This window comes from Fragaria vesca, linkage group LG1 (assembly GCF_000184155.1).
Source record: "Fragaria vesca subsp. vesca linkage group LG1, FraVesHawaii_1.0, whole genome shotgun sequence".
NCBI lineage: Eukaryota > Viridiplantae > Streptophyta > Magnoliopsida > Rosales > Rosaceae > Fragaria > Fragaria vesca.
In genome coordinates this window covers 6,084,534-6,105,906 of record NC_020491.1, presented here as the reverse complement: position 1 = coordinate 6,105,906, position 21,373 = coordinate 6,084,534, and the positions used below count along the sequence as shown (strand labels likewise).

At 36.9% G+C, this 21,373-nt stretch overlaps 4 protein-coding genes and 1 non-coding gene across 5 annotated transcripts; all 5 read left to right on the top strand.

Annotated features, from left to right (window-relative positions):
• Positions 1-1,729: 1,729 nt before the first annotated feature.
• LOC101298836 (auxin-binding protein ABP19a-like) lies at positions 1,730-2,368 on the top strand. The gene has a single exon (XM_004288893.1). The coding sequence runs from the start codon at positions 1,730-1,732 to the stop codon at positions 2,366-2,368; it is 639 nt and encodes a 212-aa protein (XP_004288941.1).
• A 5,796-nt stretch (positions 2,369-8,164) lies between these two features.
• On the top strand, positions 8,165-9,990 carry LOC101297577. Its single transcript, XM_004287510.1, has 3 exons — positions 8,165-8,516; positions 8,603-9,040; positions 9,264-9,990. Exons 1-3 carry the CDS (start codon positions 8,286-8,288, stop codon positions 9,666-9,668), a joined length of 1,074 nt encoding a protein of 357 aa, XP_004287558.1. The 5' UTR covers positions 8,165-8,285; the 3' UTR covers positions 9,669-9,990.
• Positions 9,991-11,673: 1,683 nt separating this feature from the next.
• LOC101297286 lies at positions 11,674-13,676 on the top strand. The gene is made up of 2 exons (XR_183694.1): positions 11,674-11,953; positions 13,170-13,676. It is a non-coding gene; the product is annotated as an uncharacterized LOC101297286 (transcript).
• A 516-nt stretch (positions 13,677-14,192) lies between these two features.
• Positions 14,193-17,297, top strand: LOC101298548. Its single transcript, XM_004288892.1, has 10 exons — positions 14,193-14,217; positions 14,318-14,396; positions 14,608-14,681; positions 14,747-14,818; positions 14,933-15,024; positions 15,381-15,701; positions 15,793-16,518; positions 16,707-16,829; positions 17,045-17,111; positions 17,200-17,297. The coding sequence occupies exons 1-10, from the start codon at positions 14,193-14,195 to the stop codon at positions 17,295-17,297; spliced, it is 1,677 nt and encodes a 558-aa protein (XP_004288940.1).
• Positions 17,298-17,902: 605 nt separating this feature from the next.
• On the top strand, positions 17,903-18,703 carry LOC101298260 (Werner Syndrome-like exonuclease-like). Its single transcript, XM_004288891.1, has one exon. The coding sequence runs from the start codon at positions 17,903-17,905 to the stop codon at positions 18,701-18,703; it is 801 nt and encodes a 266-aa protein (XP_004288939.1).
• The last annotated feature ends 2,670 nt before the right edge of the window (positions 18,704-21,373 follow it).

Sequence of the window (21,373 nt, the reverse complement as noted above, 5' to 3'; positions counted from 1 at the left end):
ATATATATCACAATAATCAAATTGAAATCACAAACAACAATAAAACGAAATTGAAATTCACTTACTTGATCAGAGAGAGGCCTGTTATGCAGTGACCTAAGATAGAAATTCGCCCCCACTTGTGCTGCAGTTTCGGACGTCTATCTTGAGGATACAACTATCTGGTACAAGTTATTGCACAAGAACTTGACCCTGGCAAATTTACAGTATGCTTTTCTGAAATAAGAACATGAGAAGAAGAAGAAGAGAGCGATGTCTCTTATGGGAACGACGACAACAATGTCGTCCTATATATAAAGTCAAAATCGAACAGTTGCATCTATCCATACAGTTGTAACTGTTTTCCAACAATTATTTTGGTCTTATCCGATTTTAATTTCCAAAAACTCTAAATAATATTTCAGAAATTAAAAACATATTTTAATCAATAGAGTCATATACAGTCAGGATCAGAGGCGGACGTCCGCACAGCCCTTAAGGAAAGTGGTCGGGGACGCTGTTGGAGTCCGCTGGAGTGGAGGCGCACCCTCGCCGACGCCGTACGGTGGAGTGTGGACGTCCTCTTTAGAACGGCTCCGGAGTCATTTATATAAATATATTTTATGTTCTATTGGAAAGCCCAACAGAAAATCCCACCAAGCCCAATCAATAAGTCACAAGGATAATACCTTATAAAGACTACAACTTTTGATTCTTCATCTATGTGGGATAAATCCCACACAAGTTCGAACATATAATGTGTATCTACAAATACTTATATCAATGTTATAACGATAACATAATACACATCGATAGTGGTCTCCACACAAAAAATAAATTGTTATGAGCGACTAAATTGTACTGTGTACTTATACGCCGTGTATAGTAGAATATTTGTCTTGCTTTGCAGGGAATTTATGGATGAGCCTTCTGTAAGGAAGTGCATGATTCACCAGCGCAGGAAATTCGCTAAATCGCTAGAAAGAATCAGCAAGCTCTGGGCCCAAATAGAACTGGCTGCGGGCTCAAGAGGTTATAAGGCCATTAAGATCATAAAAGCCCAAAATAACCAATAAGCTCGTTAGGCCCAGTTTAGAGATAGAAAGCGCAAGCTTGACTGACCACAAGCCTATCTCGATCTAATGTTTTTCTTTTTTCAAAAAAAGAAAAAAAGAAAAAAAAGAAGAATTTATAAGGACAAGCGTCTTAAGGCAACCAAAGAGAAAATAGATAACCATTCATTTCTCCTTCATTCGTTTCTCCTATACTCTTTATTATTTAAATTATGTTTCACGTAATTGTTATCGAATTTTAATCCCTTGCTAAAAAGGGAATTATTAGAATAAATTTCCTTCTCTTATTATTCTCCATGACAGTATCGAAATCCTTGATTGTTGCTTGTAACGCCATCAAAATTAAAATCAATTGAAACTGATAGAATGAGAGACAAAAGAAATGATCTGATCCAGCGATAAAATCCATTTATTTCGATATTAACTAATTTCCTTATGTTTTTCGAAAGGATTAACTAATTTCCTTACTTAAAATGGAATTCGTTTCATTCAGACATGCCCAAGAAATTTTGAACTTCAAATTTGGTCAATTCTTGTTATTTGTTTCCTTTTTCTTTTGAAATTGTTGTTTCTTTCGTTGAATAGCGTTACTGTACGTGCTATATAATACTCCCTAGAATCGGAGAAGAATACACAAATCAGATTCACCAACTTCCATTTTACATATATATACCACCATGAATTCCCCTGTATTCTTCTTCGTGGCTTCTCTCATTGTTTCATGTTCCTATGCTTCACACGTCCAAGACTTCTGCGTTGCAGACTATGCAGCTCCCAAGAGCCCTGTAGGCTACGCATGCAAAGACCCTGCTAAGGTCACAGTAGACGATTTCATCCACTCTGGCCTTGGGGTGCCTTCTAACACTTCAAACGTGTTCAAGTTTGGTTTCTCAGCTGCATTTGCTTTTAACTACTCCGGTATCAATGGCCTCGGCGTTTCCTTGGGCCGCGCGGATGTGGAAGTTGGCGGCGTTGTTCCCATCCACGCTCACCCCGGAGCAACCGAGTTGGTGGTTGTTGCAGAAGGAAGTAACATAATCGGCGGGTTCATTGCCTCGAACAGCAAGGTTTACCAAAAGCCCTTGACCAAGGGTGACACTATGGTTCTTCCACAAGGATTGTATCACTTCTTTGTGAATCAAGGTAACACTCCGGCGGTCATATATGCTGCTTTCAGTAGTGAGAGCCCAACCGTGCAGCTAATGGACACATCACTGTTTAAGAATGATTTGTCTTCTGATATCGTAGCAAAGACTACTTTGCTTGATCTTGCTCAGGTTCAGAAACTCAAGAAACTTTTTGGTGGTACTAATTAAAATGTTTGATGTATCTAATAGCCAAGAATGTAGTCTATTAATAATGATTCAATCGTCACTTTAATCTCTCAGTACGTTTTGATCCATTTCAGAGTCCTATAACTTTGACGATTTTGTTGTGCTTGAAACACTACAGCAAATATAAGGCAACCAGTTAGGGTTTGCTCGACCAAAACAATAATAAAATATAAGGCAATCAGTCGGGCTTGATCCCAATAAAAAGTCTAAAACCTTCAAGAAGATTAAGCCCAAACAACAGCAACTATGGCAACTCTCATATACCTAACCCTAGCTATTCCCTCCTCCTGGATTAATCATTCAATCCATCATATTTTCTCAATATGATCAAGAGGAATAGAGGAATAGAAGATGGATTAACATGGCTGCTGTTGCCTCCAGAAGTAGTTCTTACAGCACAAATTGTTTAGTGATCATTTTGATCATTCATCATTTAAACTTTAGAATTAAATTCAGTTTATCCCCTTGTGGTTTGGGGGTGACTTCATGTTAGTCCCTACACTTTTATTTTCATCAGTTTACCCTTTGAACTCTTTAATTTCTGTCTGCCGTGCCCAAATTCTCATATTCCGTTTGAATTGACCTTTAATTATCAGCAGTTAATGTCCGATTTGGACATATAATGTCCGATTTGCCCAAATTCTAGATACTGGCCTCACAGTTAAGGTTAAAATTATCAGCAGCTAACATCCGATTTGGACAGAATATAGGACATTTGATCACGCTTGAGGAAAATTCAAAAGTTTGAGGGGTAAACTGATGAAATTGAAAGTATAGGGATTAACATGAAGTTACTCCCAAACCTCATGGGGTAAACTGAATTTAATTATAAACTTTATATGAAAGATTATATATTACGAATAAGCACCCAATATTTTGTTCATCATACCCAAAAGAATATAAACATACTTCTACAGAAGAAATAAACCAACCTATATAACTTTGACCTAAAGGCACTATACAGATGATTCACTACATATTTGCAAGCTCTGATCTGGGATGGTGAAGTGTATGTGATACGGGTATCTTCGATTTAAAGAACGTAATGTATACCCTTCAAAATTTGAGGACAAGGACGTGCAAGCGATCTTGTTTCACTTTTGCAATTGGTGAAGTAGTTTGAATTTCAAATTTGATCAAACAGAAAAAAGAAAAGATCGATGGGATCATACATACATGCATATACCATGGACCACTGCAGCGCCTCAGGGTAGAACTGACGGGGATACAGATAAATGTCTGGGAGCTAGCTAACCTGGGGATCGATACAGATAAATGAACTGCTTGATCAGAAACTGCTTAGCTTAGCTAGGTACCTCTTGTTTCTACTTTTTTCCGATTTTTCTGTTTCCCATTGTGTTTCTGATTTAGATGATTTTGTACAAGGATGATACTGAAAAAAAAAAAAAAAAAAAAAAAACAACCCTAAACGACGATGAAGTTCAAATGATTGATAGGCGAGTTGATCAGGAGGAGGGAAGTGTTATTTTTATTATTATTTACATTATTACATATATATATATATATATGTATGTATATGTATGTATATGTGTGTGTGTGTGTGTTGCCGATAACGTATCTAGGGCAAGAGATCGAGATCGATCTAAAGAGAGAGTGAGGTTGGGGCCTTTGCCAGTGAAGAAAACTGTGATGCTTATGTGATATGATTTGATCCAAATGCCAATATATGGTAGTCATGGAGCTCATGCATGCTGATATATATTATGGTCCCTCAAATATTGAGGCACACTAGTCTGAAAACTACGCATATTCGGACGCACACTCTATTGGTGACAAACAAGGATTTAAAAGATAATTTTCTTGACAAAAGTCCCAATCAATATGTGTTGCAGCCTCAACAGGGCCAACACGTACAGGAGTGAACCATAAACTGCATACGTAGCTTGCCTCGTGATCATAAAATATTATGTGCTTCTCAACTCTGATCCAAGTTTGATCCATTCGATATGATGATATATGGTATTATCATACTCGATCTGACTGAATACAAATTCCCTATATGTATTTTCCCTATCGTTTCTTGGATTTGTTCGAATTGCCTTCACAAGAATAATGAATATGTTTCTGCTAGCTCAACCATTGATTCAGATACATAGTATATGTAGTTCACACGTACCTAAACAACACAAAGATTCTCTACATGTTTACTAGCTGAAAGGGAGACCTTATCGATCTGATGGTATATTATTGAGATACAAATTACTCTTTATATGATTGATCGGTAAGATGATTTGATTCAACTGATCTTAATTTCATGATTTGATGTTGGACGATATACCACTTACAAATTGGTTTCGGCGCAAGACGCTAGCTGATGCAAGTGTTTTTTTGGCCGCAGATAAATAATGAAAGGAAAATGATTCTTGGCCTTAATAAAACCTAAGATTTATGACATTAATCTTATATGACATGTTATGTTATCTAGACATATCACCAATTAAAAAGATTATGCCATGTTGTTCTTAAGCAAAAATACAATCTTATCCATCCAAATCCAATGGCTCTAGATTATTTTTTCTTTTTATTAATAGAAAAAAATTGATTTGTCTTTCTTCTATAATTAAAAATATATATTTCTAACATTTTCTTTCTCGTTTTCTTTTTATCACTATCATGCTTAGATTTAACGTAACATATAGTGTTAAAATACATATATTTCTAAGAATATACTTGTTAAAAATACGAATTCTTATGATATATATATACACATATATAGTTTGTCCAAGAAAAAACAATTTCGTCCAGGAAATTTTTTTTCACATATATATATATATATAATTCATCGAAAATAATATATACACACACACGCGCGCGTAATCATTCAAAACAAATTCGATAGAGATTTTTCTATTTTTTATTTTATTTAAAAATTCGATACATAATATGGCTTATATATAGATATCATAATTTTAAACTGCAAAAATAAAATATTAAAATAGAACTATATTTCGATTCACAAAGATATATAGAAGAAAATTTTAAGAAATTTCTAAAATTGATTTATGGTATAAAAGCTTAATTTGGTATGATTATTAATTTGGTCATTATTATTAATAAATTAACTAAATTTGGTATATACGATATATATTAAAAAGGTAAAAAATATTTCATATTGGTATGTAGCATCTATTAATTATTAAGGTTAGAAATGTATTTTTACCTAAGAATGAAATGACATGATTTATTAAATTGATGATGTGTCTATGCCACATATATAGGATTAAGACCATAAATCTTAAACCTCATTAAGGCCCTCTAGCACTACCCTGAAATAATGAAATTATCTATTTTTATTCAAAAGATGTTCATACGTTTGATCATACCTAGCTATAAGTATGCATGTAAATTTATTCGTAAGAATTTGAGTCTAGGATTCAAATTCGACCACGCATGCGGGTTCCTATTGCAGAGAAAATATCGATAATTATCAGAAACTTATTTATGTTTCTATCTACAAAATATATATATGATGCTACCCAGAAAAAAGAGGTAGGTTCTCCAATTGTTCAAGTAGGACAGATACTATTTTGGTTTTTCTCGCTTGATTTTGGTACCATTTTTTGTTGATAAATTGATAGCATGCATAATGCATTTCTAACTATCAAATACCGTGCTCAGGCAAAGACAAAACTACATATATAACAACACTATTTCTCGATCTTTAGACTAATATAACAAATTAAGGAACAAGCAGATAACCAGATAAAGGGGTGTGACTGAAGATGCAACATAAGTTACAGTATACATTTTACTCCTTCAGAGAATAAGAACAACTCTCTCTCTCTCTCTCTCTCTCTCTCTCTCTCTCTCTCTCTCTTTCAGCTTGTTTCTTTCTCTTCGTAGTTTTCCTTTTCCCTACCTATGGACAAATATCAGCTCAGAAAGGATGTCTTTCCAGCTTGGTGAAATGCAGAAAGGTTGTTATTCGTACGTAAATATGACAGAGATTTGGAGCAGCTGGCCGGAGGAAAACATAAGTATACAATTATTATTGCACGGAGGGCCTACATTTTCAACTTCAAAAATTTAACGAATGCAGAAGAACTCGCCGTGACGAAAGATCGAGATAGACAAGCAAAGCTGGCTGCAGTTCACACCAGTGCTGTCTAAAGTTTTTCTCCAAATTTAACTGATACTGCGCATGCCTAGCTTGTGCAGTAGTTAATCTATCTTCAACTGGCATTTGCATTTAAATCAAAACTAACAGTAATCGACCGATCATCATTTTAGTGCTTGGCTAAATACCTAACTATATATAATACCTGTTGAACGAATAATTGCAGAAACATGGGTATGTGCGCAGAAGAGAAAAGAGGTTGAATAATTGTTCTACATGAACAGAGCAACTGGGGTTACTAGCTAGCTAGCAAAGCTGTTTGATCCTTCACGTGAGCTGCTTAGGCTTTGACTTAGGAAATTAAAGGTGAAAGGTTTACTTCTATAACTATAGCTAAGTTCCAAACTGGCCAGCAGGCTCGTTGGTCATTCGATTTTCTTACTGGCATGCAACTCAATCAAAACCCTAATTTAGTTTGTTCGATCTACCGCAGCTGGTATACCTAATATAAGTTTACTACTGCGTCTTTTCAGATATGAGATATTGAAGTAGGATCAGTACTGAGTAGGATATATGGGGAAAGTTGTGGGGAGGGGTTTGGTCCCTTGCCTGCGAAAGCATTCATTGCCTTTTGGCAATACTAAGGTGAGGCTTGAGAAGGACATATTTCCATCTCCATATATATGCAATTATTAGAGGGAAACCCTAGAGACTTTTAGATCTGCCCGATGAGCTAACGTTCATCGAATAAGTTAGTTTTTAAGTTGCATGATACAAAGAACATATAGAGTAAGATATACACATCCTGATCAGGAGTCCCATCCATCGCTAGTTGGCGCGCGGTAGTCGATCCCGTTCCTCAATTATCACGTACTGTTGAGTATATCCCCTCACAATATATAGTGCTATAGTCTTTTAGCAATGTATTATGTATGTAATATTGCCACACTTGATATTAATATGAATATATTTCACATCAATACGGTACTTATAAGGTGATCGAGTGAAACCATACCTGAATGGAGGGTTTTGAGACTCAATTTACGGATATATTGCACACGAATGATATCTATTTTACTAAACAACTTGACGAAATCTAGACTGTGGAATACCCAAAAGATCTCTCACATACTTGCTTCGACAAAAATGTTTCATGATTAGTTAGAGCACGAGTCTAATCAAGATTAATATATGTTGTAAAGTTAGAATATAAATTTTGCTCAAACTTCATCTCAGGAGAAGATGAAAGCCTTAATTGGAGGGGCACGTAAACTAGGGTTCATACGCACATTTGGTTGATATATGACAAAAGCAATTACATTAATCAGTGATCTTATTATATAATGAGATGATTGGTTTAGCAAAGATGTGTGTGGGGATATGTAATCCTATAAATTTGTGTGGCTCCAATCGAATGTCGAGTGTGTACCATTATTAATATTGTAACCGGGAGCTTGATTGTGCGGTGAAATTTTTGGCAGCAGATAGGGTTTTCATCAATATGGGGTCTGTGTAGTAGCATTCCACACATCTCCTTTTGGCTTGTCTTGTTTTTAAGTCGTTTTGTTTGGCTGTCTAGAACTCACGTGAATGTCTTATTATTAAAGCTCTTGCTATGTCTTTCTCCCTCTGTTGCCCCAATTGCCAGTTGCCCAGTCGATCTCATTTCTCTTCTCTTTAAAACCCTTTCACCACTCTCCTGCTTAGGCCCTTTTGCCTCCTCTCTCTGATCTCTCTCTCTTTCTATGTCTGCTTTGATCTTCCACCTTTACTGGAGTTTGTAGGATCATCGACCCCTGTGTTCTTTGCTGATCTCCTTCAATGGCTCCGCCTTTTCTTCAGCTCAGCACTATTGGAAGCCATGATCATGATCTTGATCAGTATGATCATCATCACCATGACCTCTTCAATTATCTTGAACCTCAATCTTCGTTTTCCTCCACTACTTCCTCTCTTTCTAGTCCCATCTTCTTAAGTCCAGCTCAAGTCCAAGGACCAATATCTGATCACTACTATAGAGAACCGCAAGACTTTCAATTCCAGCTACTGGAGGTAAATAATTGGAAGCTTTTTAAGTTTTCCAGATTTCTGTTGTACGTCCCTTACTAATCACTTGATCATTTTCTTGTAATTTTTAGGCTGATCACATTGTTTCGTACGGCGGATCATGTGATCACGATCAAACCCTTGGAAATGAAGGTGAGAAAGGTACTGTGATCAATTTAAGTATTGATCCCAAGCATGGAGCTGATGATGATCACAGAGATCATGAAAATCGAAGTGCTCGTGCTGAGAATATTTCGGTTAAGTGGATGTCTTCGAAGATGAGGATCATGAGGAAGATGACCAACCCGGATCAAACAATTAGCAGTCATAATAATACTACTGCTGCTACTAATGATGGTACTACTGCACGAGTTAACTTCTCAGCATCTCACAACTTTGAAGAGCAGAAGCTGCATCCATTATCACCTCTGGGAACTGACAGCTCATACAGCACGAACCCGATTAGGGTTTGCTCTGATTGCAACACAACCAAGACACCTCTATGGAGAAGTGGACCTAGAGGTCCTAAGGTAACTAATTCATTTTATGCTGTCTCTGACTAGGTGTACCTTTCCATATTAAAAGTTTTCTCGTACTCCAATATTTTTTTTAATGAGTTAATCTTGTTAGTGTCATTTCTATCTTCACTGGAAACTGGAGAAGTTATATGATCCCATTTTAATTCATATATATATATATATATTGATCTTCCATTTTTCATTTGGACTGATAAAAGTTATGTTGGATTACTAGTCACTATGTAACGCCTGTGGAATTCGGCAAAGGAAAGCAAGGCGGGCCATGGCGGCGGCAGCGGCGGCAGCAAACAGTACAACCCTAGCGGTGGAGGCGGCGCCATCCATGATCAAGACGAGTAAGGTGAAACTTAAAGACAACAAAACTATTCCATTCAAGAAAAGGTGCCACAAACTTGCTATCTCCCCTTCACCTCGAGGCAAATCGAAGACCAAGCTTCGTTTCGAAGATTTCTCAGTTAGCAGCATGAATCAGAATTCAGGCACTGATCCTCCTCCTCCTCCTACTACTACTACTACCACCACCACCACCACCACAACCTTTCAACGAGTTTTCCCTCAAGACGAGAAGGAAGCCGCGATCCTGCTAATGGCCCTATCTTGTGGACTAGTTCGAGGTTGAGAGTCGAGCTAGTTTCCCAATCAATTCCACTATCTTTTGTAGTACTATTAATTTTAGATAATTTAGAACTAGATCGAGCAAGTTCAAGTTAGATAGATCGAGAGTGAGAGAAAGCAACAAAATCAGTGAGGAACTAAGTTCAATAAAAGACAAAAATAAAAGTTTAACTATGTTGTGATCCTAGGAGTTATGAGAGCTAAATTTATGTAATATTTTGGACAAGTTGATAATTAACCATATTATGGTTGGCTTCTTGTTCATCTATATATGTTTCATTTTGTTTTTCCGAGATATATACCAAATAAATTGTCCAAGGTTCGCCACGCAGTACTAGTACTACATCTTGATCTTGTACTCCTCTTCATCTTCTTCTTATTCTTAATCTTTTTCTTCTTCAAATTCTTCTTCTTTATTTTCCAGTGTCAATGGTATATATATATATACCTAGCTAGCTGGCTAGGGTTCTTCCTTATATTAAGCTTAATTACTGATATTAGACTCAATGCAGTAACTAATTCTTATGCCAAGCTGCCAACTTTTGTAATCTAGCTACTGAATGATCGAGTGGCAACAAAGTTTGAGTCACATGATCAGTAATAGAACTGCATGTTCAGAGTAGGGCACGATTATTGAAGGGTGCAGATCGTCCAGCACAGATACACACATATCATTCCAAGTTCCGTTAAAACTTGAAGGCCCCGATGGATCAAATTGATATGTAAGACGGGTTGGAGATCCTTTTTCTTATTAATATCCAACTTTAGGATTTAAATATATTCCAGAAGAAAGCAACAACTAGACTTTTACAGCCTTTTCTTGTCGATTTTTTTTTGCTCTGAAAAAGCTTCATAAGGCCTTACTGGGGCTAAGCAATGATGATGGTGATGATACAGAGTAAAACGATAACAGCTTTTTGAGGTGGGAAAGGTCACCTAGATGACTGTGTATGCTATACGATCTTATTGTCTCTGAGCAGACATATATATTTGTCTGGATTTGGCCTGATGATAGATCGAGAAGCTATAGCAAGCTTTGGTTTCTGGTCTTGGAATGGCAGTAGTACAAGGAGAGAGCGACTGAACTTGGTTTTTGTTTTACTGTAGCTGCAGAGAGACGTGCCTGCAGCTGCAGCCTATCAAGTTACAGTCAAGTACTTCAAAGGGATAAGATTAGTTAAAACTCTTAGTGTAGTGCGACTTCGAGTTTTCTCTGTGGTGCTGCATGCATTATAGATCTGGCCAGCCAAATCATTTGGCAATTTATGTTTTGTGGACGAAGGACATGTTTTGTTTTGATTTGATTGTTTACTTAATTATGACCAACCTATTGTACGTGTATGCAAATGATGATCAATTAACCAAGCCGAGCATAAAATTTGTACCAATCGGGCCCTATATGAAATCTAACTATAAGTTTCCTAGTTTTAGTATTGAAATGAAACCAAAAGAAGAAGAAGAAAAAGCTTCTGCCACAACTTAATCGTACTCAATTTTCATGTGTATTGTTGAAGATCGTGCCCTTGACGGAAGGTTGTTTTTCCGTCAAGAGATCGCGTTTTCTTTTTAACTGCTCAATTTTCGGATTTCGCATTTGTAAGTACTTTCTGATTTGGTTTTATTAATTTATTTTATGTTGTTACCTTGATATTTTTCACTTGAACTGAACTATTCTCTCAACCATGGTTAATATTGAGAGTTTCAAAAATTGGTGAAGCCTTATACACCAAATAGGCACCCCTCCACCTTGATATTTTTCACTTGAACTAAATTATTATCTCAACCGGGTAGTATTATTGGGAGTTTCAAAAATTGGTGAAGCCTTAGACACCAAATAGACGCCTCCGCCTTTATGATCGATCGATGTTTGATAAACAATTTTTTTTTATCAGATATAATAAACTTATTATGAATCGAACTCACAACCTTTTATATGAATAAAAAATAAATGAAAATGGAGAATTAGGAAAACTCTTGGAAAAAATGAGGAAATTCGAACAAGAGTTTGTGAGACAGACGCTGACTTGACCCTTGAATCCAACGACTTGTCGTCCCAACCCCACACGTTTAACCGTCTCCTCCGCCCACCTGGTAATTTCGCCTGTTGAATCAGGTAAATTGAATCCTTCATTTCAACTGGGATTCATGCATTCCTAGCCCCAATTAGTCAAAACCAGAAATTCCCAGACCTCAAACTTTCACACATGGCGGAGCCACCAAATGAAAACCACATCAGGCGCTTCAAGTTCCTGTGGCGAGTCCTCATGATCTCCAATCTCGCTCTCGGAGGTTTGTAACTTTCTCTTTAATTCAATTCTGGGTTCTGGGTTTTCGTTATTTTACTTGGGTTTGATTAAAGTTTGAGTCTTTGAGCAATGTTGGGTATTGGGTTTTGGTTATTTTAGCACAAGGTTCAATTTTCCGATGTGGGTTTGTGTTTTTTGTTTCAGTACTATGCATTTTGTGTTTGATCAATTTACCAGGAGCTGAGATTTAACTGTTACTATAAGCTATAAATGTTTGATGGGCAGTTTTGTTTTCATTCTTGTGTGATGTTTATGTTAGAAAGATCTCAACTTTACATTGTATCTAATGGAAGAGTGGTGGGAGGTATAAGATAGAATAGGGGTCTAGCATATATACAAACCATGCATATGTAAATTCAAACCACAAGCCGGAAATGATTCTTAAAACCCATGATGGAGTAACTTGCATTGTAATCAGAGAATATGTGCTGAACAATGACTTGGAAAAGTTTTCATTATAGGCTAAGTACTATTATCTCGTACCGGTAATGCCGAGTTTCATTTCCATGTTGTTGGCATCTAAGCAATAGTTCAAAACAGTTTCCACTGCTCAGCTGTAAGGCAGGCTTTACTGTCCTGTGATCTGACAGCAGTATATTTCTATTTTGATTCTTTGGGTTTTCTCCTTGAATCTAGTAATCTTAGCTTTTACCCTAGTTGTTAAAAGGGGACTTGGGAAAGGGGGATTGTCAAGGCATTTCTAGAGGGGACTGGCTCCCTTGGGTCATCCTCCCTTAGGAATGACCAAGCTCCTCCCCTCCGTGAAAATCAGGGGGCTATTAGGTAACATCCTCATTCTGGACCTTAGCCGCTTTCCAAGTTTCCATCCCTTTACCTTGATGACATGAGACTGGAAACTGGTTAATCATCAGATGGGTTAATCTGGATTACATCAATGGCTCATTACCAGTTTCCTTGGTTGTCTCCTCTCTTTTCCGTATTGATCAATTCTTCGCTGAGCAACTTTTGGTCGTATAAGTTTGTATTGGTAAGGATGTTATCATTATGATTGATGTCTGTGGCACATGATATTATGATTTATTATCACAATGTGACTTATGAAAGTTGTAGTCAAATTCGTAACTTGAATTCAGTTCTTGTTTTTTGTTTTCCTTATACAGTTAATATAATAACAGGACTCAAACTTCATTGACAGGAAAAACAAAGGATTTTACTGACTTGCACCTCTCCTCTTGCAGGTTACATGTTTATTGGGGCTAAGAAGAGAGACACAGGATTCATGAATAAGAAGAAAGCCAAGGAAATTGGCATTAAAAAGCACAAAGCTGTAGTTGATGAAGTGCCCTCTTCTCCTCCAGCTCCTCCTCCCACAACTACTACAAGTTCGGAGACATGGGATTTGTGAAGGTGTAGCTTCCTATCCCTGAAGACCAGCAACACGAACTTGTACGGTGGATGCTGGAGTGTAAAAGAAAGTTAAATATCCAGGATCTTGAAGAAGAAACGAAATTATGAAAGAAAAATCAAGCTTTAATCATTTTTTTCCTGTGCAAAACCTGTACCAAGCTTTTAATTGGTGCTGCTGTTTACTGACAGAATTCTACACAGAGAGATGTTGTTTCAAAGTATAGACCACAGAACTTAGATTTTTGGGAAACGAATATTGAAGTAGGTTAATTTTCAGTGACTTTGTAATCATGTTAGTTTTGACTTCATGAAATATTTGCAGCAGATTAACATGTGGATCAAAGCCTTGTTAAGGGAATCTCTTACAAATGTTATGTGTATTTTATTTAATCATTGGATAGCATGGAATGAGGAATTGGATGAAATGTACAAAAGTGAGTTGCAAACTCAGGTTTTGTCATCAGCTCCCTTCTGACCATATTCAAGCTATACTATTGTCACAGATATCTATTTAGTGTGATCAGCAAAGTCAAACTGGTTCAGTTATTACTCAAATGAAGAATAGCTTATCTCGTAAATCAAATACCAGTTAGTTGTGACAAAATTTATGCAGACAGTTTGAGCCAGACAGAAATAATCTTTTTGTCATTTTGCCTTTTGAGACCTTTGAGTATGAGAATTTAATAGAAGACCCTACCACTGTAGCCGTCGAACTCCCTCTTCTAACTACATCCACAATTTCCATCCAACCCCATATCCCTCTTGAAGACTTGAACCATTCATCCAATTTTAGAAGTTTGCAGACTGACCTTGCTGATTTTAAACGGCCAATTTCCATTGCAAATTTGCCTACAATGCCAGGAACCATCTTGGTTTCAGGTACCAACATCTATAGTCTTCAATTACATTTCAATCATGGGCTTGGCATTATACTTAGGTGTGATTCTTACCATTTCATATGACTATTGAATCTTTTCAGTTCTTAAATTCATGGACCTGCCGTCTTCATCATCATCTTCTTCAACATCAATAAAGGGTGAGAAACTGTTTCATCTGAAGTCAGTTATCTTCTTAGTTTGTCTGTCTGCAACAACCAACAATTAAACAAAGGGTTCACTGTATTCACATGCAGTTTCTTTGGGGCCAAGATCAGAGTTCCAAATTTGGGAGAGTAGAGACTTGTCCTTGTAATGATCACCTTCCCTCATCTTGATCTTAAATGCTAATATTATTAACTTGGTATCTAATCCAGTTTGTTTTCATGTTCAGCCCATTGACGACTCTTCGGGACAACATGCTTGTTATTCTTCAAGATTCTGAAGGGAATCAGATATCAGAAACAGGTTTGTCGAAACAATCCTATACATATGAATTGTACTGCAGCAGATATGTACATACTCATATCTAGGAAATGCAGCTATTGAGACCAGGTCCATAGTTGAAAAGGGTCTTTGGGATGACTTCTTTCCCCTCAAAGGAGGTGGGTTTCTGCATTTGAAGTTGCAGTTTGTACTCAGTGAAGAAGAACGCAATCAAATCCGTATGATGGTACTCTTTTGTGATTCTGATCTTACTTTTCAATGACTATTTTTAGTTTGTACTCAAGTTAGTGACAATTTCTTGCAGCGAGAATCTGCAGTGAAAAAGAAGCACGGGGAGTTCATTCATAGCAGTCCCATGACCAATGTACTTTTTTGACTCTACGCAATGTGATCTCAGGTTTGAGTTTGTTCTCCTAGAAAGAATAATATATAGAAACTTTAAGGTAGAAAATGTAACATGGGAGGAACAGTAAGCGGAGAGAATTAGTATATAACTGTTAATGTGGATTACCATTCCTGAAAATGAGGCCATAGGCATTGCAAAGACAGTTTGTCAAGTTTGTCTGGATGATGACTTGGTCTCAGATGGTAGAGGACTTGGGAGTAGGAAAATTTACGGAAGTGGAAGAGTGATCTTTTTGTTCTTCAAGTAAAACTGAATAATTGAAAATTGATATGTACTGTTTGTGAGTTCATTAACGATCATTGAACCTGCTTTAGAGTGATGCAGATAGGAATGCAGAGACTTCATCAGCCATCACTGTGAAGCAAAGTGTTAATTTGTCTCCAACTGAATTGAGTCGCGGGGGTTTAGTTGATAACATCAATATCCAACCACTTCCTACTATGATTCCTGCTGAAGCAATTTGCGCTGATGAACCTGCAAGGTTATTAAGAGCCTCGCAACCAGTTATTGGTATAACAAATCTTCCTAAGCTTCAGGAAGATGAGAATTGCAAACTCGAAAAGCAGCAGAGCCCACTGAAGAAAAGTTCCAGCGTAAAGAACATGATAAGTGCCTTTGAAACTGGTTTAGCTGAGGTATGCCTATCTATACGCTAAGCAAGTGATTAACTTGTTTTTTTTTCCATAGTAAATTAGTAATAATGAGTAATGTTTGCTTCAACAACAGGATAAGAAGCCTCACATCAAACCATCACCGATGAAAGTTCAATCAAACAAAACTTTAACAGGCAATTTTCCGAAGAACCAGAACTTAAAAGAAGACAAGAAGAAAGTAAATACAGAAACTTCAGAGTCAGTATCAAAACGGGCAGTGAATTCTTTACCTCCAGGACAGTTGCAACATGACAGGACATATGGTGGAAGCAGTGAGAAAAATATATCACTTGAAGCTTTAGGTGGGACTAAATCATCACATGACACAGGTATTAAGAGTAGATCCAAACTATTACATCAAGAAGTTCACATAAATGAGGATAAGGTCCTCACTGATTTCAGTACAACATCATCAGAAATAGTAGTTAAAGTTTCAGAGAGGGTACTTGATGATCATAGACACCAACCTAGTAAGATGCTCCATGGAAAGAGAGATTCAGGTGGCAGTCCAGTTATAGAGGAAAGTCATCAGCCAGAAATCTCTTCAAGAAATTCTCAAAAGTCCAACATTCAAGGAGTTGCAGCCCAAATATGCACTTCAACAGCAAAATGCGAAGACAGGCACAATCCTTTTGAGAGATCTGGTGGATGGATATTCCCAGATGAAGCAATACATTTTTGTATAACAACTAGTGGTAAAAAGGTGATGGATTTTCTAGGAGGTCACAATTTGATAAAGCCAGGTATGCATCAAGATGGGAAGAGTTTGTCTCCTCCAGAAAATGCAGTAGACCAGCAGGTATCTAAATTTCCTTAAGTGCCCTATGATTACTTATTACATTGTTGAACCATTTTGACTCATCTAGATCCAATTTAAAACATGAGAATGATATTCTATTCTAGACTGAAAGTAATAATGCAAATTCTTTCAAATGAAAATGATGTAGTGGAACGGTGTCATGACAGTCTATTCTAATCATTGTGTAGGAAAACGCGGATAGCAGTAATGGTAATGAAGTGAACAGAAATGAGAAGAAGAACAGACCAAGAGAACAACATAAGGTTCAGAAATCAGAAGAAACAGAAACTTCTGGAGTGGCAGTTGGACAGGTTATATTTCTAACACCACAGAGATCACTTCGTTATAGTTCTTTAATCAAGTGATGTATGACTTCCTACTGCATAAATGTACTAAGAAACTAAGTTGATAATAAATTTATAGTCCTATAGTTCAGATTTAGAGGATGAAACCGATGAACACAAACTAAAGCGCGAACTGTACATCACAAAAATAGTGCTGATACCTCCGTTATTTTATCTTTCAGGCAATAAAAGCTGCAATAATGATTGGATTTGGAACACTTGTTCTCCTCACTAGACAACGAAAAATAGGTAAACATTAGAAGATCAGCATGATGAGTATCTGTTCTCCTTTTCTGTCAATTCTATGATCTTTGAATGACCACTTTATACATTGCAGATGAATTTTGCCTGTGGATACTCATTGGTTATAATCCAAACTTGGGTCAGAAGAGTTGGAACCACCATTTGTTGATGAATCAGATGAATTGTCAATAATTTTTTGTTTTTATTTTTTCTATTCTATTTGTAAATTCCATTTTGAAATGGAGGAGTTATCCACTTATATCCACTCTATACGGCTATGCCTAATAGTAGCTAATCTTATCAGGTATCACTTACTCTCCAATTCATAGTTCATAACTAATTTTATAATGCAAATCAAGAAAAGGACCCGAAGTCTATCAATTAGTCGTGTCTAGTAAAAATAAAGGGACAAATTACCAAAATTTCTAGGCGAGCATTACAGAGTAGAAAATTCAAGTTAATTTGGAATTTCTCCATACGCTTGTAGGAGTGGGATATCCTAGCTCACCTAGGTTTGACGTAGGAACTAGGGTATCCTAGCTTACCAAGTCGATATATATCTTGGTGCAATGCCAATACAAATCAGTGTCCAAAGTTCTTTCGTACAATTGGATTGCCCATATCCCTGTAGGAATAGGATATCCTACAAACGCACCAAGTTGGGCAGACTTAGGAAACCCTTAGGACTTGGGAATAACATAGCTTTTTATGCATCTATATAAGACGACCGAGACTACTCTACTTCTCACAAAGTTGTATTTCCACACTTTCACTTTCATACATACAATTTGTTCTCAATGGCTCTTAGAGGCAAGTTCAAGTTATTCCCCATTGAATTTTACGAAGATCGCATCCGAACTATTCTGACATCAGACGCACCTAGTGTAGACCAGTGGATTGATGATATTTATCACGACATAGGTCACAATAAGTCTATTGTGGGTCTTGATACTGAATGGCAATGGAACCCTGAAACTCAATATCAAGAAGTTGCAGTTCTTCAACTTTGTGTAGGTCATAATTGCCTAATTTATCAACTGTCCCAATCAAAAAGCATTCCGCAATCGCTCATCAAATTCCTCGGTGATGAAAACCTGACCTTTGTTGGTAAGGAAGTTTGTGGGGATGTCGCTCGTTTGGCTCGTCAAGGTCTATATGTAAAATGTGCTATGGATGTCGCATATATGGCTGCAGAGAAATACGAACGTATGGCTGCAGAAAAATACAAAGAAGATATCTACAAAGACTACAAGTCCATGGGATTGAAGACCTTGGCGATGGAGTTTCTAAACAAGGAGATGGAGAAGGATAAGAAACTTACAAGGAGTCGTTGGGGTAATGAACGACTCACTTACTATCAAGTGAAATATGCTTGCATAGATGCTTTTGTTTCGTTTCAACTAGGAATCAGATTACAAACGCCCTACTCAAGTGAAGAAAGAGCGAAATGTATCGCCGAGACAAAGAAGTTTTGCATGAATGCATTTTCATCAAGAAAGTCCAACCGCAAGAAAAATCACATTAAGAAATTACAAGAGGAATTATTAGCTGGTATTGGGGATTTCAGCAAAATTGTACCAACGGGCTGGGACGTTTAACACTAGACTATAGCTCTCTCGATCTTCTCCTTTTGTACAATCTTCAAAAACTCCATTTGTATAAACTTGATCATTTATCAGTCATTGTTGTACTTTACGAGCTCCCGGTCTCTAGAAATCAAGCTTGCACCTTTGCTTGAGACGAATCGCCTTCTGATGAAGTAATTAACATACTCGATTGAAGTCGATCAAACGAGTTCAGTTCTTTCTCAATATATATGTGTTATTGTATAAAATCATTAAAATGCATGCTAACTATCCTTATCACGTACAATTGAGTCATTCTTGCAGACCTCTATATCTATATATATAGTATTGTTTCAATATGTTCTGTTGTAGACCAAATTAATGAGTTTAATTTGATTAATCCCATAACATAAAGTAATAGAAGAGAACTGAAAGTTAAAGATGATAAACTACCAAATTTCGATAAAGTTCAACACTAAGTGAAGTGCTACTTACACGCATGGGATTCATTCTAGTCAGGAACTTCTGTAATTAATGTGTACGAGTTAACCTAGCAAATCTCAGTATGTTGCTCACACCTTGAACTACATGCATCTAAAATTTGATAGCATTCATCTCCATCTCTGGCTAATAACTTTCAATGCTTCATATTTTGACAAGTTTAGCTATGGAGGCCTCCCATACTGACTCAGTTGCCATAAGGTACGTTGGTTTCTCTAATCACAACCAAACTGCATGTTTTTTTTTTCCGCCAAATCAGTTATTATGGTTTTAATATTTAACCTTGTCCTTGTGTCTTATTCAGGATTAGTCCAGATCAAAATAGTTTTGAGGATGGTAGTTCTGCGACTTCTACCGCAAAAGATGGAGGACACAGAAGAAGAAGTACTACTCCGAAATGGCCAAAAATGGAGGAACTTGAATATTTCTTAGAAGAAACAGAGGACGTTAAGCTTCATGATCAGTCAGCATTCCTGTCAATGTGGGACAATAAGATATTTGTAATATCATGTGCATTTGCTGTCCTACTTGATCCTTTGTTTTCTTACATCTTTCTCATTAACGACTAGAAGAAGTGTCTGATGATGGACCAAAAGTTAATGTTAGCATATGTCACTCTACGATCAGCTACAGATCTATTGTATACATCGGACATCATCTTTTGTTTATGGCAAATTCGGAAAGCTAGGATGCGTGAGGCCCGGCGACAGCGAGTACCAGCTACTACTGTTTCTTTGAATGGCATTAGATCAGTATCAATACCCCTTCTCCTAGTTCGTATATTTGTTGCTCTTCCCCTTCCGCAGGTAAGATAAACCCTACTGCCTCTAAATGTGACATGTTAAATATGGATACAGCTCAATAATATTGTAGGTATTTATCAAAATGGCCTAACACCTTCAACAGATTTAGTTGTTCTGTATACATGCAGGTAACACTACTCACCGCCAGAGGTGTCGATTCTGTTCTTCTTGTTCTCACTCTAATTCAATATACAGTACGAGTTTATCGCATCCATGGCTGGCTCGGCCAGCAACCTAATATAGCATCTGTAAAAGGAAGTTGGCTTAAAGCTACATTGGAACTTTTGCCCTTCATCCTTGCTGCTCATGTAAGTTTCAAATCTACATTACATTACAGATACTTATAATCACTTTCATTTCATATTCTTCAGAAACCTAACCATTAATTGCATTGTTGGTTCTTTAGCTATTTGGAGCAGTGTGGTACTATCTTGCTGTTGATCGTATAGTAACTTGTTGGACTGATGCCATTAAAAAATATGATCCTCACTGTGATCATTTGAAAGATACTAATTTTACTGTGGAAAATACAAAACCCATACTCGATAAATTTTGCTCAAATTCATCAAACACAATTGTGGATTTTGGTATTTACGATTCCGCTATTCAGTCTGGTTTGACAAAATCATCAACAGATCTTTCCGACAAGTTGTTGCAATGTTTCTGGTGGGGACTGCGAAATCTGAGGTTTGTACATTTATAAAAAAAAATATATATATATGATGAAGTGAAAGTAAATTGAGAATAGAGAATCGTGAAAGATGTGTATCTCATTCATTGATAGAAACCCTTTATATAGGGAATTACACATTACCAGTATGGTAAGGATATGAATACATAGATCTAGTCTAACTACATATCCTATTGGCATAAGGCAAAGACACACATAAAGAATATCTAGAAAGATATAGAATATCTTAGAACACTCCCCCTTGTGCCGCGCGTTGATATGCCAATGGTGATAATCTGTTGCCTCGTCAAAAACCTCGTCAAGTCACAAAAACCCTGTGGGAGAAAAACTGAGCCTTGATCGTAGGAGAAAAAGAGTACAACGCACCAGCCTACTTCATTGAGATGATACTCCCCCTGATGTGAACATTATTCAGAGAGACTTGATAGCCGACGCATGCCTATACTTTTCACATGTTTCTCAAAAGTAGACTTAGGTAAGGACTTAGTAAATAAGTCTATTGCGTTTCCTTCGGAACTAACTTGGTTCACTTGAATGTTGAGAAACGCCTGTTGTTGTTGGTTGTAGAAGAACTTAGGTGAAATGTGCTTTGTATTGTCACCCTTGATGTAACCTAACTTCATTTGCTCAATACAAGCTGCATTGTCCTCATAAATGCATGTAGGTCTATCAGTTGTAGAACTTAATCCACTAGTTCCTCTAATGTGT

Bases quoted from the DNA above. Each gene is read 5' to 3' on its own strand.
- LOC101298548 (XM_004288892.1), top strand. From the start codon at position 14,193: ATGCCAGGAACCATCTTGGTTTCAG. The intron at 14,819-14,932 runs GTGGGTTTCTGC...GACTATTTTTAG, and splicing joins CTTCTTTCCCCTCAAAGGAG to TTTGTACTCAAGTTAGTGAC. The intron at 17,112-17,199 runs GTAAACATTAGA...TATACATTGCAG, and splicing joins CACTAGACAACGAAAAATAG to ATGAATTTTGCCTGTGGATA.
- LOC101298836 (XM_004288893.1), top strand. From the start codon at position 1,730: ATGAATTCCCCTGTATTCTTCTTCGTGGCTTCTCTCATTGTTTCATGT.
- LOC101297577 (XM_004287510.1), top strand. From the start codon at position 8,286: ATGGCTCCGCCTTTTCTTCAGCTCAGCACTATTGGAAGCCATGATCAT. The intron at 8,517-8,602 runs GTAAATAATTGG...TGTAATTTTTAG, and splicing joins TTCAATTCCAGCTACTGGAG to GCTGATCACATTGTTTCGTA. The intron at 9,041-9,263 runs GTAACTAATTCA...TTGGATTACTAG, and splicing joins GTGGACCTAGAGGTCCTAAG to TCACTATGTAACGCCTGTGG.
- LOC101298260 (XM_004288891.1), top strand. From the start codon at position 17,903: ATGGCTCTTAGAGGCAAGTTCAAGTTATTCCCCATTGAATTTTACGAA.